Below are 18,729 nucleotides of genomic sequence, written 5' to 3' on the forward strand. Positions count from 1 at the left end.
AGGACTTAGTTTGACACCATGGCACTTTAGCTAAACCATAGTGGTAAGTAACTTCTAGGGCCTGTGATTTCCTCAGCCATGGAGTGTTATCCAGTTCACAGAATCATGCAGGTACGTTCTGTGGAGAGTGCCTCAAATGCAGTCTGAATTTGGGTTGGTTAACCCATTAAAGTTGTACCACTGTGGCACTGGTATTTAGATCTTGCCCAGCAGGTTAACATTGTAGTTTGTAGGGTTTATAGCTGGTTAAGACTGCTGATGTTTTTCTCCTCAGTGTCTGCAGAGCAGCTTCTGGCCCTGTAAAAGCTAGCTAGCAGTGAGGAAGGTCCCAACTCAGTTCTAGCTTGTTTTCTCTATATCTTGCAACCAAGATATATTGTTTCTTGAGCAATAGGATCTTATCATCTGGTTCTGGTGAGCCACCATGAAGAATTTCAGGAGTCTGTATTGTTTTGAGGATCTATGGAGCCTCACTAGCCAACAACTCATGAGGACTTCCACACCTGGCACTTGGACTTTTAATACAATGGCTTTTAGGGTCAGTGTTTTCCAGCCACTCAGATATCTTCATCCTAACTTTTTAAAAAACATACCTTTAATGTTTTGTAGATTTATTTTATGTTTGTGTTTTGCCCAGAAGTATGGGCATGCCATGCACATGCCTAGAACCCACAAAGCTCAGAAGTGGCCATTGGGTCCCTTGGAACTGGAGCGTTGGATGGCTGTGCATTACCACATGGATGCTGGGAATCAAACTTGGACCATATGCAAGAACAATTGTTCTTAAGCACTGAGAGCAGCGTCCTGTCCAGCTGCTTGACGTGCTTTTGCTTGGCTTACAAAGTCACAGGATTTCATATGCCTTTCTCATACAGCCTTCGTTTTGGTTAGCCATCCTCCTTCATCACACCTTTTCACTACCCCATCCTGCCTATATCCCTGGTACCTCCTGTATCCACTGTCTCCTTCATATCACCTGTACTGTACAAGCCTTCCTCCGTATAGAAGACACCCTGTTCCCAACTGGAGCTTTCTGAGTTTACTGACTTCTACAGGTCCTACTTAAATCTACAAATCTAAAGCTTCAAAGTTACGATTAGATAGGATTTTCTACATCTAAATTTTATATTTTGGTTTTAAAATGTGTATACTTGGTGACAAGAGAAATTTTTCTTGAATTCTTAAAAGTTTCTGATGTCACAGTTGCTGATAAAGCCTAAATTTACACATCATTTTTTCATAATTGACTCTCACATTTGTACCAGTCATTCTCTTGATAACAAAGAATGTACCTGGTGATTATCTTTTCAAACCTTAACAAAGGATGTAAGTGGAAAATATCCTGTACTCATAGGAACCTGATGACCATGCTCCATTTTAAGCAAATATGCATATTCTCTCATGTTTTGAAAACGTCTCCTTCCATTTCCACCAAATGAATACATATTTATTTTGAAGTATGTTTATCACTACTTAAGAATTATATTCAAACTCTTTATTGTTCTAGTATTGATGAATGCTCATGAATGCTTATAAATGACTTACTGGACATTGATACAGTCAGACTGCTCAGAAGGCACTGCCTGATAATCCAAGGGTCTCTTTCATTTTCAATATTCATTAACATTTTTGTCATTTTCTATTTCCTTGCAAAGTTGAACCAAAAAAAATTCTGTAATCTGATTCTTGGAATAATGGTTGAATTTTGTGATAATCCCAAAACTTCTGCTCATGTCAATGCTTGGCGTGGGAAGAAAGACCTGACTGCTGCCAGTCTCTTAATTAAACTGTGGAGAAAAGAGGAAAAAGAGCTGGGAGTAAAACGTGACAAGAATGGCAAGATCGTTGGTAAGTGTGGCCACAAGTTTGGGTAGAAACAATTCAGAGATTTATCCAGAGTTTTAAAGCATAGGAATGTGAGGATGCTTACCCATTTTATGAGGTTCTTCCAACAAGATGCTAAAGACTTTTATCATAAATTATGAGTACTTGGGGTACAAGGGGGAATAGTTCAATCAGTGAAGTGCTAGCATGACTGTAATTCTACCCCAGATCAGCAAAACAGAACACAATAAACCAAAACAAAACAAAACAAACTTGGTTCTACTGATTTGACTGAATCCTAGAGATGAGTCTCCTCCCTAGAGCGGGGACTGTGCCTGGCCTTGCCTCCCCGCCCCCTCCACACCCAACCCCAGGGTAGAACCAAGCATCCCAGGGCCAATTACAAGCCCTGTCTCAAACAAACAAAGGAAGCAAACAAGCAAAAAAAGTAAACAGACAGCACCTGTGGAACGATGATACAGGTTGTCCTCTGGCCCACTGCCCCCCTTCTCTAATAAAATAAGTCGTGAATAATTAGAAGAAAATGGAATAAGTTAGTAGTGGGTTCAGGTTTAATAGACTATTTTAAAACATGACACCTACCTATATTCTTTAGCTCAGAAATTAATGATACTTCCTAAATCAGTTTATTTGGACTTCTTGCTTTTATAACTAGGTTCACTTATTATGCTTCACTTAGCATTAAAATTTGATAGATAAGTAATATTTCACAACAAACCTTATAGTACTATGTGCACCGGTGGTTCTATAATTTTCTTTTTATACAAAAGAGGTTTCTTTTTAGTAAAAATAAGTCAAATGTTCACCAGTCTTCGCTGCCATGTTCTAAAGAGGTTGGTGGTATCAGAATGGGTAATTGAATTGTAGAGCTTGTGGTACTGTGTTACATCTTCATTCACATTCAAATTGTTTTTAGCAAAAGTGTTAGTAATATCTATGTTGAATAAAAATACTACCACTTTGGATTATTTCTGTCTCTAATCTCATTTTTGCTATCTAAGTTTTAAATTAAAACATCATGAAGTAGATTTTCTCTTTATGGTAAAATTTATAGAAACCAATCAAAATTATCACACCACTATTGATCTGACATTATCCCATCTCTAGAACTTTATACTTGACAAGGTTTCTACATAGAAGGCTCCGCAGTTAAGAACACTTGCTACTCATTCAGAAGACCTGAGTTTGAATCTCAGCACCCAGATAAGATAGATCACAACTGCCTATACCTCCAGTTTCTGGAAGCCAGTACCTTCTTCTGGCCTCTGCTGGCACCCCCAGACATGATGCATACACACAGAGAGACACACATTCATAAATAAAATAAGTCTTTAAAAGAAAACTATAGATCTGTGTTTTTCCTTTGAGATAGGGTCCCCTATGTAGTCCCTGTTCTCGTGGAACACTATGTAGACCAGGCTGGCCTCAAACTCCCAGAGATTCTCTTATTTCTGCCTCCCGAGTGCTGGGATTAAAGGTATGTCCCATTACACCCTACGTAGCTGTACTTTTAAAAATCTTACATAAATAAGAAAATGACAGCCATAGTTTTGCCACAGACTGGGAAGCATTTACTGCTTATGCTTTCAGAGTATTAGCCATGGGCTGGCTGGCACTGAGCCGGCTGGCACTGTAGCATGAACAATGACAGAATCCTTGCTTACCAGTCCTGAGATGAGTTCCCAACTCTAGAAAAGAAAAAATAGCAACACACTATATTTTTGTTTTCATTTTTAAACATATATTTGTATTTTGATCCATTTTATATAGAGAATAAAATCTCAAATATTCACTGTGGTCTTTATATCTCCCTTCTGTTTCATAATACCCAATGATTAGATACAAAGAGACCTCTATTTACAAGTTTTCAAGAAGAACAAAAGGTCATGCCCCTTCCTGCTAACTGCCCATCCATTGCAGTTATGGATGTTGCTGAAAATATCAGAGCAAAAATTTATGCTGTGTTGGATAAGCTAGGTAAGAGAGCCCTGATATTCACAAGCGTCTGTATGTGAGGCGTGTTGCTGCACTGGCTTTTGCTGTAGAGTCCCCTTTATACACATGGATAGAGACCCTTCATATGGCAAATGCATGTTTCCTCATGACCTCAGTGCCCAGGCCATAACACCAATGTAAGGATAAAATTTTGGAATGTGGAGCCCCAAGAGAAGTTCTTTTTAGTTTTTCAGGCAGTTTCAGTGTCTAGCGGGATGGCGTGGAGCTAATTAAGACGCTTAGGCATAAATGTGTTAGCATTCTGAGTTATCTCGATTTTTTGCTTGTTTATTCACATCCCAAGTGCTGCCCCCTGATCCTCACTGAGATCCCTTCATCCCCTGTCCCCTTCTCCTCTGAGTGGGTTGAAGTCCTCTGGGTGTCCCATCATCCTGCCACACCAAATCTCTGCAAAATTAGGCATATCCTTTCCCACAGAGGCCAAATTATCTCAATTTATCAACTCTTTGCTTCCTATTAAAAGAAACATTTCCATGTGCTTCTAAGTTTCTGATAGTAAAATCTCTTGCCCACAGTGCAAAGCAAATGAGTTATCTACTAATGACTCCGTAAGGACAACCTGGAGAAGGTTTTCTTGTAGGAGTCTGTGTTCAAATTTGTTTTTATGGTGATTCTTGAAGTGATTTTCCCTGTTAAACTAATTCTCTCTGTATAAACTTTGACAGATTTTGAAAATTTACCAGGCTTATCTGCTGAAGATTTTGTCACCCTCTGTATAATACATAGATACCTTGATTTTAAAGTAAGTACCATTTTAATAAATCAAAATCTATTATTTTAAAAATAAATTGGGAGATAAAAGATGTGCCCATAACTGGAACAATTGTTTGCATACTCTAGGATTCTCTTCCTAGTTTCATATTGTGATTAAGTGGACATATCACTCCTTGGGTTTCTTTCATGAGAAAATATTTTATGCAACTGTGATAGAGCCACAAGTCACATGCAGCGTTGTTCTACATATAAACTGACATTGGCTCTGACTGCAAGCACAAAACCTGCACATGCGAAAACCAAAGCCCCATCATGGACCAGGGAGGTGGCCAGGAATTCCCATCCTAGCTGAGGCGCTAGTGGCAGTTGGTAGCCACTAGGAAAAGGCGAGTCTGTTTTCTGTAGGCTTGCTCCCCTGATAGGTAATCCATGCTTGGGTAGATGGCCCTGCAGTTCTACAAATACTGACAGTACTAAGTGAGCTCTAGGGGTGGTTACTTGTTCTAAAGGAGAACACATGAAATTGAGAGGGGGTGGGGGGAGGGGCAGTAGAGGAACTGGAGAAGAGGAACTGGGAGTGGACTAGATAAATTCAGAATATGCATTTTTTATTCGATATAATTTATTTACATTTCAAATGATTTCCCCTTTTCTAGCCCCCCCACTCCCCGAAAGTCCTGTAAGCCCCCTTCTCTTCCCCTGTCCTCCCACCCACCCCTTCCCACTTCCCCGTTCTGGTTTTGCTGAATACTATTTCACTGAGTCTTTCCAGAACCAGGGGCCACTCCTCCTTTCTTCTTGTACCTCATTTGATATGTGGATTATGTTTTGGGTATTCCAGTTTTCTAGGTTAATATCCACTTATTAGTGAGTGCATACCATGATTCACCTTTTGAGTCTGGGTTACCTCACTTAGTATGATATTCTCTAGCTCCATCCATTTGCCTAAGAATTTCATGAATTCATTGTTTCTAATGGCTGAATAGTACTCCATTGTGTATATATACCACATTTTTTGCATCCACTCTTCTGTTGAGGGATACCTGGGTTCTTTCCAGCATCTGGCAATTATAAATAGGGCTGCTATGAACATAGTAGAACATGTATCCTTATTACATGGTGGGGAGTCTTCTGGGTATATGCCCAGGAGTGGTATAGCAGGATCTTCTGGAAGTGAGGTGCCCAGTTTTCGGAGGAACCGCCAGACTGATTTCCAGAGTGGTTGTACCAATTTGCAACCCCACCAGCAGTGGAGGAGTGTTCCTCTTTCTCCACACCCTCTCCAACACCTGCTGTTTCCTGAATTTTTAATCTTAGCCATTCTGACTGGTGTAAGATGAAATCTTAGGGTTGTTTTGATTTGCATTTCCCTAATGACTAATGAAGTTGAGCATTTTTTAAGATGCTTCTCCGCCATCCGAAGTTTTTCAGGTGAGAATTCTTTGTTTAACTCTGTACCCCATTTTTTAATAGGGTTGTTTGGTTTTCTGGAGTCTAACTTCTTGAGTTCTTTATATATATTGGATATTAGCCCTCTATCTGATGTAGGATTGGTGAAGATCTTTTCCCAATTTGTTGGTTGCCGATTTGTCCTCTTGATGGTGTTTTTTGCCTTACAGAAACTTTGTAATTTTATGAGGTCCCATTTGTCAATTCTTGCTCTTAGAGCATACGCTATTGTGTTCTTTTCAGAAACTTTCTCCCTGTACCGATGTCCTCAAGGGTCTTCCCCAGTTTCTTTTCTATTAGCTTCAGAGTGTCTGGCTTTATGTGGAGGTCCTTGATCCATTTGGATTTGAGCTTAGTACAAGGAGACAAGGATGGATCAATTCGCATTCTTCTGCATGCTGACCTCCAGTTGAACCAGCACCATTTGTTGAAAAGGCTATCTTTTTTCCATTGGATGTTTTCAGCCTCTTTGTCGAGGATCAAGTGGCCATAGGTGTGTGGGTTCATTTCTGGATCTTCAATCCTGTTCCATTGATCCTCCTGCCTGTCACTGTACCAATACCATGCAGTTTTTAACACTATTGCTCTGTAGTATTGCTTGAGGTCAGGGATACTGATTCCCCCAGATTTTCTTTTGTTGCTGAGAATAGTTTTAGCTATCCTGGGTTTTTTGTTGCTCCAGATGAATTTGATAATTGCTCTTTCTAACCCTGTGAAGAATTGAGTTGGGATTTTGATGGGTATTGCATTGAATCTGTATAGTGCTTTAGGCAAAATGGCCATTTTAACTATATTGATTCTACCGATCCATGAGCATGGGAGGTTTTCCCATTTTTTGAGGTCTTCTTCCATTTCCTTCTTCAGAGTCTTGAAGTTCTTGTCATACAGATCTTTCACATGTTTGGTAAGAGTCACCCCAAGATACTTTATACTGTTTGTGGCTATTGTGAAGGGGGTCATTTCCCTAATTTCTTTCTCAGCCTGCTTATCCTTTGAGTATAGGAAGGCCACTGATTTGCTTGAGTTGATTTTATAACCTGCCACTTTGCTGAAGTTGTTTATCAGCTGTAGGAGCTCTCTAGTGGAGTTCTTTGGGTCACTTAGGTAGACGATCATGTCCTCTGCAAATAATGATAGTTTGACTTCTTCCTTTCCAATTTGTATCCCTTTGACCTCCTTATGTTGTCGAATTGCCCGAGCTAGTACCTCAAGTACAATATTGAAAAGATAAGGAGAAAGGGGGCAGCCTTGTCTGGTCCCTGATTTCAGTGGGATTGCTTCAAGTTTCTCTCCATTTAGTTTGATGCTGGCTACCGGTTTGCTGTATATTGCTTTTACTATGTTTAGGTATGGGCCTTGAATTCCTGTTCTCTCCAAGACTTTAAGCATGAAGGGATGCTGAATTTTGTCAAATGCTTTTTCAGCATCCAATGAAATGACCATGTGGTTTTTTTCTTTGAGTTTGTTTATGTAGTGGATTGTATTGATGGATTTCCGTATATTGAACCAACCCTGCATTCCCGGGATAAAGCCTACTTGATCATGGTGGATGATCATTTGGATGTGTTCTTGGATTCGGTTGGCAAGAATTTTATTGAGTATTTTTGCATCGATGTTCATAAGGGAAATTGTTCTGAAGTTCTCTTTCTTTGTTGGATCTTTTTGTGGCTTTGGTATCAGCGTAATTGTGGCTTCGTAGAAGGAATTGGATAGTGTTCCTTCTGTTTCTATTTTGTGGAATAGTTTGAAGAGTATTGGTGTTAACTCTTCTTTGAAGGTCTGGTAGAATTCTGCACTGAAGCCATCTGGTCCTGTGCTTTTTTTGGTTGGAAGACTTTCTATGACTCCTTCTATTTCTTTAGGCATTATGGGACTGTTTAGATGGTCTAGTTGGTGTAAAAGTGGTCTTCAATAGCAACAGAAACAACAGAAAACCCACATACACGTGGAAACTGAACAATACTCTGCTCAATGATACCTTGGTCAAGGAAGAAATAAAGAAAGAAATTAAAGACTTTTTAGAACACAATGAAAATGAAAACACAACATACCCAAATCTATGGGACACAATGAAAGCAGTGCTAAGAGGAAAACTCATAGCCCTGAGTGCCTCCAAAAAGAAAATGGAGAGAGCATACATTACCAGCTTAATGACACACCTGAAAGCCCTAGAACAAAAAGAAGCTATTTCGCCCAGGAGGAGTAGAAGGCAGGAAATCATCAAACTCAGGGCCGAAATCAATCAAGTAGAAACAAAGAGAACCATACAAAAAATCAACAAAACCAGGAGCTGGTTCTTTGAGAAAATCAACAAGATAGATAAACCCTTAGCCAGACTGACCAAAGGGCACAGAGAAAGTATCCAAAGTAACAAACTTAGAAATGAAAAGGGAGATATAACAACGGAAACTGAGGAAATCCAAAAAATCATCAGATCCTACTACAAGAGCCTGTACTCAACACAACTGGAGAATCTGGAGGAAATGGACAATTTCCTTGACAGATACCAAATACCAAAATTAAATCAGAATATGCATTAAGAACGTCTCAGTCAGCCAATTGCTAGCTTATAGGAGAAGGTGAATATTACAGAGTCATTCTGAAGCACAACAGGGTTTTAGAAATGGAATCTTTACAGTTTGGGAAGCAGCAGTGCTGCAGTGAAGCAGGCTGTTGTGTATTGTAGGGTTAATAGTTACCAAAGTTGTCTTCATCACTTCTTTATGTCATCAGTCAAACTTCACTTAAAAGTCATTAATTAGCTTGGTGTTCTGCTAAGTGAACTTAGTAAAGAATGTCTTTGAAGCCAGGCGATGGTGGCACACGCCTGGAATCCCAGCACTCTGTGAGGCAGAGGCAGGTGAATTTCTGAGGTCAAGGCCAGCCTGGTTTACAAAGTGAGCTCCAGGATAGCCAGAGGTACACCGAGAAACCCTGTCTCAAAAAAACCAAATCCAAAACAACAACAACAAGAAAAAAAGAATGTATTTGACATCTCATGAAAATCCTCTGAAGTAAACATTTTTTTCTGTTAATATTTGGATACTGTGAATGAATAAGTTTTTTTTTTCAAATAAAAAAAATCAAGTTGAATTCCCGTTTTAAATGATATAACTTTCTCTAGTTTTCCCTGTGTTCTTCTGCCTTCCTCTCATAATGTGAGGTGGAGGTTTTGGCATAATGAAACTGTGGAATTAAAACCTTGAGATTCAAGCATGACTGGAATGTAAATAAATAAAATAATAATTATAAAAAAAACCTTGACCTGGTGAAGACCAGGGTAGCTTTTCCAGGGGTCACATGTCCCAGACTCCCAGAATGGCGCTCTCTTTGTTCAGCACGGCCTGGCCCTCATTAGGGGGCTGTAGGTAGGAATAGCATGAGTACTCCCGGAAGCCAAACTGGAATAGTAGTGTCTACATCTATGAAAGGGAAAAGACTATTAACCAGAATCTCAGATGTAGCTGGTACCCACAACCATTATCAGACTGTCTAACTTACTCCCAAGAAGTTGGAAAATGCTTAGCATTGGCAGGATGACTACCTTGTAGAGAGTTATGTAAAAAGGTTTCACTTACCTCTGTTTAGTCGAACTCTCTCAACTTAAACTTTGCCATTGCAGATTGGAGAAATATGGAATGAAGTATCTGAAGAAATAAAGCTGGAAAAGTTGAGACTAGTCATGGCAGATGAAAAATCTTTGCGCTCTATTATATCAGCAACAGAAAATATTGGAAAGATGGTTGCTTCCTTGCAAAGTGAGATGATCGAAAACCAAGCCCTCCAGGACGTGCAGAATGAACAAAGAGTATATGCAAAGGTAAGCGAGGGCACCGGCGAGCCTTTGGAGCACAAGTCGTTCACGTCAGTGTATAGACTAAAGTTACCCATAAAAGAGATTTGTCCTATTTATAACTATATCAACATTGAATTGGTTTTTTTCCTATGTTATTTTTAATACCTCAGTGCAATTTAAAAGAAACTATGGAGCTCGGGGTTTAAAATTCAATTGTTATTATCAGTGTTGCTTTGGGCATTATAATTCAATTTCTGTGTTTTTTTTTTCTGTGTATCCATGTGGTATATGCAGATTCACACACATTTATGTGCATGGAGGCATGTGCAAGAATGGAGAACCCAGAGGCACATGCTGCTGTCTTTCTTAATCACTCGCCACAGTTTTTCTGTAAGCTCAGACATCATGATTCAGCTCAGCTTGCTGGCTAGAAAGTTTCAGAGATCCTCCGGTCTCTCTCATCCCGCTACTGGGCCACGGGGCTGCCAGGCCAGGCTGCTGCTGCTGCTTCTGCTTCTGCTGCTGCTTATTATTATTATTATTATTATTATTATTATTATTATTATTATTTTCTATATTCTTTGTTTACATTCTAAATGATTTTCCCCTTCCCAGTTTCCCCCTCACCGTAAGTCCCATAAGCCCTCTTCCCTCCGCCCATTCCCTCCCACTTCTCTGTCCTGGTACTCCCCTGCATTGCTGCATCAAGCCTTTCCAGGACCAGGGACCTCTCCTTCCTTCTTGGAAATCATTTGATATGTGAGTTGTGTCTTCGGTATTTAGAGTTTCTGGGCTAATATCCACTTATCAATGACTGCATTCCATGTATGTTCTTTTGTGATTGGGTTACCTCACTTAGGATGATATTTTCCAGTTCCAACCATTTACCTAAGAATTTCATAAATTCATTGTTTTTAATTGCTGAGTAGTATTCCATTGTGTAAATATACCACATTTTCTGTATCCATTCCTCCATGGAGGGACATCTGGTTCCTTTCCATCTTCTGGCTATTATACATAATGCTGCTATGAACCTAATGGAGCATGTGTCTTTACTGCATGCCAGGGAATCCTCTGGGTATATGCCCAGGAGTGGTATAGCAGGATCCTCCAGAAGTGTCATGCCCTGTATTATGAGGAACGGCCAGACTGATTTCTAGAGTGGTTGTACCAACTTGCATTCCCACCAGCAGTGGAGGAGTGTTCCTCTTTCTCTACATCCTCACTAACACCTGCTATCTCCTGAGTTTTTAATCTTAGCCATTCTGACTGGTGTGAGGTGAAATTTTAGTGTTTTGTTTTATTTTTATTTGCACTTCCCTGATGACTAAGGATGATGAACATTTCTTAAGGTGCTTCTCAGCCATTCACAGTTCTTCAGGTGAAAATTCTTTGTTTAGCTCTGTACCCCATTTTTAATAGGGTTATTTGGTTCTCTGGAGTTTAACTTCAATTCTTTTTATATATTGGCTATTAGCCCTCTGTCGGATATAGGGTTGGTGAAGATCTTTTCCCAATTTGTTGGTTGCCCTTTTGTCCTTTTCATAGTGTCCTTTGCCTTACAGAAACTTTGTAATTATATGAGGTCCCATTTGTCAATTCTTGATCTTAGAGCATAAGCTATTTGTGTTCTGTTCAGGTCTTCCCCAGTTTCTTTACTATTAGTTTCAGTGTGTCTGGTTTTATGTGGAGGTCCTTGATCCACTTGGAGTTGAGCTTAGTGCAAGGAGATAAGAATGGATCTGTTTGCATTCTTCTGCATGCTGACCTCCATTTGAATTAGCACCATTTGTTGAAAAGGCTATCTTTTTTCCACTGGATGCTTTCAGCTCCTTTGTCGAAGATCAAGTGACCATAGGTGTGTGGATTCATTTCTGGATCTTCAATTCTATTCCATTGATCTACCTGCCTGTCACTGTACCAATACCATGCAGTTTTTAACACTATTGCTCTGTAGTATTGTTTGAGGTCTGGGATACTGATTCCCCCAGAAGTTCTTTTACTGTTGAGAATAATTTTAGCTATCCTAGGTTTTTTGTTATTCCAGATGAATTTGAGAATTGCTCTTTCTAACTCTATGAAGAACTGAGTTGGGATTTTGATGAAGATTGCGTTGAATCTGTAGATTGCTTTTGGCAAGATGGCCATTTTAACTATATTCATCCTGCCAATCCTCGAGCATGGAAGATTTTTCCATTTTCTGAGGTCTTCGATTTCAAGTCTGCCGCCTCTCTCCATCTCTTTTCAATACAGTACTTGAAGTCCTAGCTAGAGCAATTAGACAACATAAGGAGGTCAAAGGGATTCAGATTGAAAAGGAAGAAGTCAAATGATCACTTTTGCAGATGATATGATAGTATACTTAAGTGACCCAAAAAACTCCACCAGAGAACTTCTACAACTGATAAACAACTTCAGCAAAGTGGCTGGTTATAAAATCAACTCAAGCACATCAGTAGCCGTCCAATACTCAAAGGATAAGCAGGCTGAGAAAGAAATTAGGGAAATGACACCTTTCACAATAGCCACAAACAATATAAAGTATCTTGGTGTGACTCTAACCAAACAAGTGAAAGATCTGTATGACAAAAACTTCAGGCTTCTTTATGAAGGTTCTGGGATGTGAGCTCAGGTCTTCACGCTTGTACAACAAGCAACTTGCTGGTTGTGTAATTTGATTTTGGTACTCTTATATTTTACAAGGTAAAGAGAGACATGCTGCACTCCTTTCTTTGAAATGTCCAACAGGATTCCAGAAGCTGTAACCTGCCTAAATATATACTTTAAATATGCCTGGCAGCTTACCTGTAAGGAGTACACAACTTCCTAGGGAGAGGCAGCTGTCTTTCTCTCACACCTCATTCTGTCACAGACCTTTACTGTTTTGCCAGCCTTAGGGGTATCCGTCCATAGGCTTCATCCTTGTCTCCCTGCCAAAATACTTAAGAGCACTGATTTTCTACATGCCCAGGAAAGCTGGCCTGACTTTAGCTTAACAGAGGAAGTCAGCCAGTTCCCTAGAGGAAAATAGCCTGTTCCCTAGAACTTTGCACAGGTGAGAAACTTTGGCATAATTCGTTTGTCCATGTTTTACTGGTTAAGAGGAATCTAAACAGTGTTATCTATAGACAGAGATGTCACCACTTTGTCCTGGTTCTCTGTAACTACAGTTAAGCTCTGCAATTCCTTGTGGTGATCTCCAGTGTTGTCTGTTGCCCAATCTTTCCACATAGACGATGAAATGTTTGACTCCACAGCTTAGGATTTGTGTCCATTCACCTGTGAATGCCACACCTAGCTAATTTATGACATGGCTACTGCTGTATGCCAGTTGATCTGCTCAGAACCAGGAGGGAATCGTGGAGCTTATGCTGCCTCATGGCCATTAGTTCTTGTGAACCCCAGAACCTTTGCCATTTAATTATATATTTATTGTCAAACCTCTGTCCCCACTTTTGGAGTTGTTTAATTGCATATTTTTAAGTGTCCCTAAGAATATTATATTTATAATAATATTATATATTTGTATTTATATGATACACACACACATACACACGCACACACACACAATGGTGTGTATCCTATGATTATAAATGGTGTGTATCTTATGATCAGTGGCCAGAAGAGTCTTTCTATTTTCACCTGTGATTTTTGTCTTTAAATCCTAAATTTAGTTTTCTCCAGACTATAAAGTCTTCACAAATAGGAACTATATGAAGCATTCCGTATTGGTGAGAATGATTGGAATTAAACTGTTTTGAGTAGTTTGTCTTACATTCTATGGAAAATAGTTCAAACTTTAACTAAAGATGACTAACTTTTTAAATTTTAATTTTTTTGAAACAAGGTTTCTATGTAGCACCAGTTATCCTGGAACTCACTTTGTAGAGCAGGCTAGCCTAGAAGTTAAATAGTTCTGCCTACTTAGGCTTCCTGAGTTGCTCAGATTAAATGCTTCTAGCAGCCTGACAACACTTGATTTGTTCATTTTAAATTATGTTATACATTCTAATCTCTGTTTCAGCCAGCCTCAAGTTATCCTTTAGAGAAAGTAAGGCACTTCCTTTAAAATAGGGACTTCTGTGCCCTTTGGTGTGGTTCATGGGAACTGAAACTCTTATTTTTCATATTTCTTTCAGATACAAGCTACACATAAACAGAGAGAGCAGGCTAACAAGTCATGGGAAAACTTCTTGGCTAGAACATCAAATATTAAAACATTAAAGGTAAGATTTTCAAAGCACTATCAATATACACAACAACCAACTAATTGTAAAGAGAGAGATTTTTTGAATGAATATTTATTTCTACCTTTCTGCTAAGGTTCTGTAAGATATTATTACTGTTAGAGCCTTGTCTGCCTCTTAGACTGTCAGCTGAAAGCACATTTTACAAATGAAAAAAAATACTGCTTTGCATTTCATTTTACTTAAGAATGAACGCCAGGGTCATGTTCCTGGAGCATTTGAAGATGAAGGCTGGGAGTAAGGCAGAGAGAGCCTTGCCATGACCTCCATTCAGAACCATCCTATCAAAAGATTTCATTTCTATAAGTGGCAGAGTGAGGAATGGGAGAACAAATATATCTACCTTCTCTGCACAGACCAACAACCATGCTTTACTGGCAACTAATATTATTTTCTTTCTAATTTAAAAATTTTCAGAAAGCAAAGAGGCTTCAAGAAAAGGCTATAGAATCCTCCAAATACACTGAACGACCACGAAATGCAATATTCCATCAAACAGTTATTAAAGGCCTTAACACAACGGTAAGACCATTTTTTTCTCCATCTTTCTTAATAGATACAAAGTATGTGGGTGACCAAAATGTTATTTCTATGGGAACTTTTGTCTCTTCTATTTTGCTTTGTGTTGTTCAAATTTCTCATCGTTGAGGCATATTTATCTCCAAAATGCGTTTTCCCCTCCCTTATCCCCACCTCCAGTGCTGGGTTAGAGCAGACCCACAGCCACAGGCCACCAGCTCTGGGCAGGCCATTGGGTGCATCTCCCTTGCAGGATGAGTGCAGTTCCCCTTTGCCTGGAAGTAGAACAGGGCCACGTGCAAGTGCTCGCAGTGGACACACTTTGTCCCCGGCCACAAAACCAATGAACAACAGAAGAGTCCAAGCCCACTTTCCTGGCCCCAGAGGCCTTATCTCTCTCTCATGTCACTCTCTCTCTTTTGTGTGGTGTCTTACACAGCAAACTATAGAATATATAGGTTTTTCTGTTATCAAAGGGTTTCCTAAGAAGACCTGTAGATACTTGTCTTTTTCTTTTCCAGGTACCTTCAGGACGGGTGGTGACAGTGGAAAGCACTCCCACCCGACTACTGGGAGGACCTCTGGCTGACACGGACATTGCTCTGAAAAAGCTGCCTATTCGAGGAGGGGCCTTGCAGCGGGTGAAAGTGAAGCCCCTGAACGACCCTAAAAAGAGCATCCCTACCTGACATGTTCCACAGCTCCTGAAATAAATTCTACCTGCAGCATTTCAGCTAAATGTATCTTTATAGACAAATGCAAGGCAAAAATTTAGAATAAATATTTTAGTAAAATATTATAAAAATTAAAATTAGGATAATATACTTTATTTTTATTGAAAATACAACTATCTTTGAAAAGATTATTGATCCTGTATCTGAAACTGAAAATTTGTTTAACAACTAGGACTTTTGACTGTACATCAGTTGCTCCAGATCACCGACCCTAAGGGACATTTCTGTGGGCTTTGTATTTCTAAGCATGAGTAAGTTAGACTGGGAACTGTTGGCTCAAAGGGCTGAAGCTGAGTGAGGAGGGGTGTCCTTCCAGCAGCTCTGCTGTACTTTATCCTTTGGAAAAGTGGAGATGTATTTTTCTCAATAATTTGTGTAGTTTCCTCTGTGCGGGAACCGTTGATTGGCCAGAGCTGCATGCCCACCCCAGAGCACCTTACCTCAGAGCCAGCCAGACCTGCATGCTCCCTGCTCTTGGAGCCATACACAGCCCAACATCATCTAAAATAGCTAAAGAGCCAGGAATCAAGGTGCTATCATCAGAAGGATATATGAATACCAGAAAACATAAATATTTTGGTGAAAGTATATATATTCTATAATTATAGGGCAAGTGCTAGTCATAAGCTAAAAATAAAAATAAAGATACACATGGTTTTTCTCTAAATATATCAATGTTCAAAGTACAGTCAGAGAGATGGCTTAGAAAAGCACTGGCTGCTCTTCCAGAGGTACCCAGGCCTAATTCCCAGCACCAACATGGCAGCTCACAACCATCTATAGCTCCATCCCAGAGGATGTGACCGCTCTTCCGGTCCTCTCAGGCACCAGACATTCGCACACAGACATATGTGCAGGCAAAACTGCCATAGATATAGAACAGATACAATTTTAAATTAAGTAAACAGAAGTTGGAAGGTAATTCTAATGCTGTTTCTTCAATGGGAAATGGACAAATAGTGTGTGGGGAGCAGATAGAAGAGTGCAGCATGTTCCTACAAACAGCCCCAGATAATGTCACATTAAGATCTCAGACACACCCAGAATCCTTTGCTGTGCCCATACCTAAGAGCAATGAATCTTTACAGCACTTACAGACTATGAGCTTTGTCAGACTCTTAGTTCCCTAAAGGCAAGGGAGAAAACATGTCTAATTTACAATTATGACCAGCACGTCAGTAATGAAGTTAGTGATTAAGGATTTGTCTCTGGAAGCGTTTCCCTTGACATCTTCAAATGCAGCAATGCACTGACCTCAGAGGGAAGAATCAGCCCACAGGATACACTACAAATGGTGCTAAACATGTTAAAGTGGTTCAAATAAATGTACTTCAAAGTAATTATGGGCTTTTCTCGAGTTATAAGGCATAAGTACTATGGGATAAATATAAATGTTATAGAAAATTGATATGATTCAGCTGAGTATCCATTTTATACACAGGCCCAGTGTCCTATCTCCAGATTGATTTAAACTAATCCCCACCAGCGTCATCTGATGTCTACAGATTATTCTGCTACTCAGAAGGAAGAGGGAAAACAAAATGAGACAGGTTATTTTCTAGCAGATGTTTACTACAAGAAGAAGTATAGGCGGCTGGAAAGCAGTAATAGTGCTTAATGCAGAAACTATCCACATAGTAGATGGATCTCTGACACGTTTGTCTGCTACAGTTCCAGACATCACCCAGTGAGCCAGGGAGGCCACAACGGATAGCCTCACAAACTGCCCTGCTTTTCTCTCTATTTCCTATAACTGCTCCTCTTGAGTCCCTGTGGATGTGGTGTCTAGGTTACCCTGCCTGAGCAGTCCACAGTCTATTGTCTTCTGAGTCAGCAGAGTCAAAATTTTAAAGCTTTAAAACTGAAATATGTACTAAACAAATAAATAAAACTTGTATTTTAAAATGAGAATTAGCTGTTTTTATAACTCCATATCCTTAAGATTTCTAGGAATTCACTGGTTATACATTAAGTTAAATGAGTTGAACTAAATGAGTTCAACACAAACTCAGATCCATGAACCGGATTTTGAGTCTGCTGTAGTACAATTACAGAAATGCTGGAGAATATTGACAGTGTATGCAGAAAGCACTAGGTGCAACTTTCTCCCTTTTTCCTTCATTTATTCACTTTACATCCCCAACACAGCCCCCTCCCTCTTCTCCCCCAGTCCTACCCCCCCTTCTCACTGCCCCTTCCAGCCCCTCCTGGCTTTCTCCTGGTAGATTCCAGCCTGAAGCCTGCTCCAGTGCAGACTCCCTACTGAGACCAGCTCACCCGCCTTCCTTGTGCTGTGCATAATAAATGAGTTTCCATCCATCATGGGGAACACATCCCATACAATCCTAGCTTGTCTGTCTGTCTGTTTGTCTGTCCTTCCCTCATTCCCACATCTCCTCAGGTTTCCAGGACCAAGCAATGTAGGGCATGGCAATTTACTGAGAGAATATTTAACATATCCAAATCCTTAAAAATGGCTTACAATGGACTATCCTAAAACGCTCATTTAAAAAAAAAAAGTCCTTAATTTAAAAAAAATGCAATTGTCTCTCTCTCTCTGTGTGTGTGAGTGTGTGTGTGTGAGAGAGAGAGACAGAAAGAGTGTGCATGTGTGTGTGTGTGTGAGAGAGTGTGTGTGTGTGCGTGTGTATGTGTGTGTGTGTGTGTGAGAGAGTGTGTGTGTGTGTGTGTGTGTGTGTGTGTGTGTGTGTGCATGCACACGTGCGTAAACGGACAAGAGGATAATTTGTAGGAGTCTCTTCTTCAACCACACAGGCCCTAGAGCTAGAAGTCCAGTTTCCAGGCTTGGCAACAAAGCACTTTGACCCACTGAATTACTGCCCCTGCCCAAATGCTCTTAACAGTATAGCACAATATTTCAGGAGAGTGAAGAGACCCGTTTATAATCAGTTTAGGTTGGAAGGCTAACCACTAATTTTGTTAATTAAAGCTGAAATGCTTATCATTGACAAAATACAATTTTTACAGTTATTAATGGCAACTTCAAATTTTCAGCCAAAATGACATAGCGTTGCTTTATGGCACTGAACTATTGAACTGTAATCATTGTGACAGATTGTGAAAGTCATTAAACTGTTTCCTGAGGAAAACCACACTAATTCCTGAGCCTCTTGAAAAAGAATGCTAGTCATCCCACTAGTGCAAGCTGATTTTCAGAGCTTAGGAGACTCCTTCCTTAAGGGGCAAAATATTTTCAGCCTAAAAGTCTATTGGACCAACAGTCTCACTCTGTTTGCCACTTGGCTAATATATTACGCAAAACGTAGTTACACAAAATAACACTTGTCAAATAATATTTGGAAAAATATGAGGTTCATTTAACACTGAAGGTTCATAACCCACAATTCATGTACCACCCTTAAATTTCTGTATATAAAACCTTTACTTA

General features: G+C 39.8%; 1 protein-coding gene across 1 annotated transcript in view; it reads left to right on the forward strand.

Annotated features, from left to right (window-relative positions):
* Cfap69 (cilia and flagella associated protein 69) overlaps positions 1 to 15,315 on the forward strand; it is a 77,098-nt gene extending 61,783 nt beyond the window's left edge. The window contains exons 17-23 of the mRNA XM_052172412.1: positions 1,656 to 1,848; positions 3,685 to 3,822; positions 4,527 to 4,603; positions 9,647 to 9,844; positions 13,960 to 14,046; positions 14,485 to 14,589; positions 15,108 to 15,315. Of these exons, the coding sequence (XP_052028372.1) occupies positions 1,656 to 1,848; positions 3,685 to 3,822; positions 4,527 to 4,603; positions 9,647 to 9,844; positions 13,960 to 14,046; positions 14,485 to 14,589; positions 15,108 to 15,275 (966 nt within the window). The 3' untranslated portion in view covers positions 15,276 to 15,315. The remainder of the gene's footprint in view (positions 1 to 1,655; positions 1,849 to 3,684; positions 3,823 to 4,526; positions 4,604 to 9,646; positions 9,845 to 13,959; positions 14,047 to 14,484; positions 14,590 to 15,107) is intronic.
* The last annotated feature ends 3,414 nt before the right edge of the window (positions 15,316 to 18,729 follow it).

Source organism: Apodemus sylvaticus, chromosome 2, assembly GCF_947179515.1.
Source record: "Apodemus sylvaticus chromosome 2, mApoSyl1.1, whole genome shotgun sequence".
Classification (NCBI taxonomy): domain Eukaryota; kingdom Metazoa; phylum Chordata; class Mammalia; order Rodentia; family Muridae; genus Apodemus; species Apodemus sylvaticus.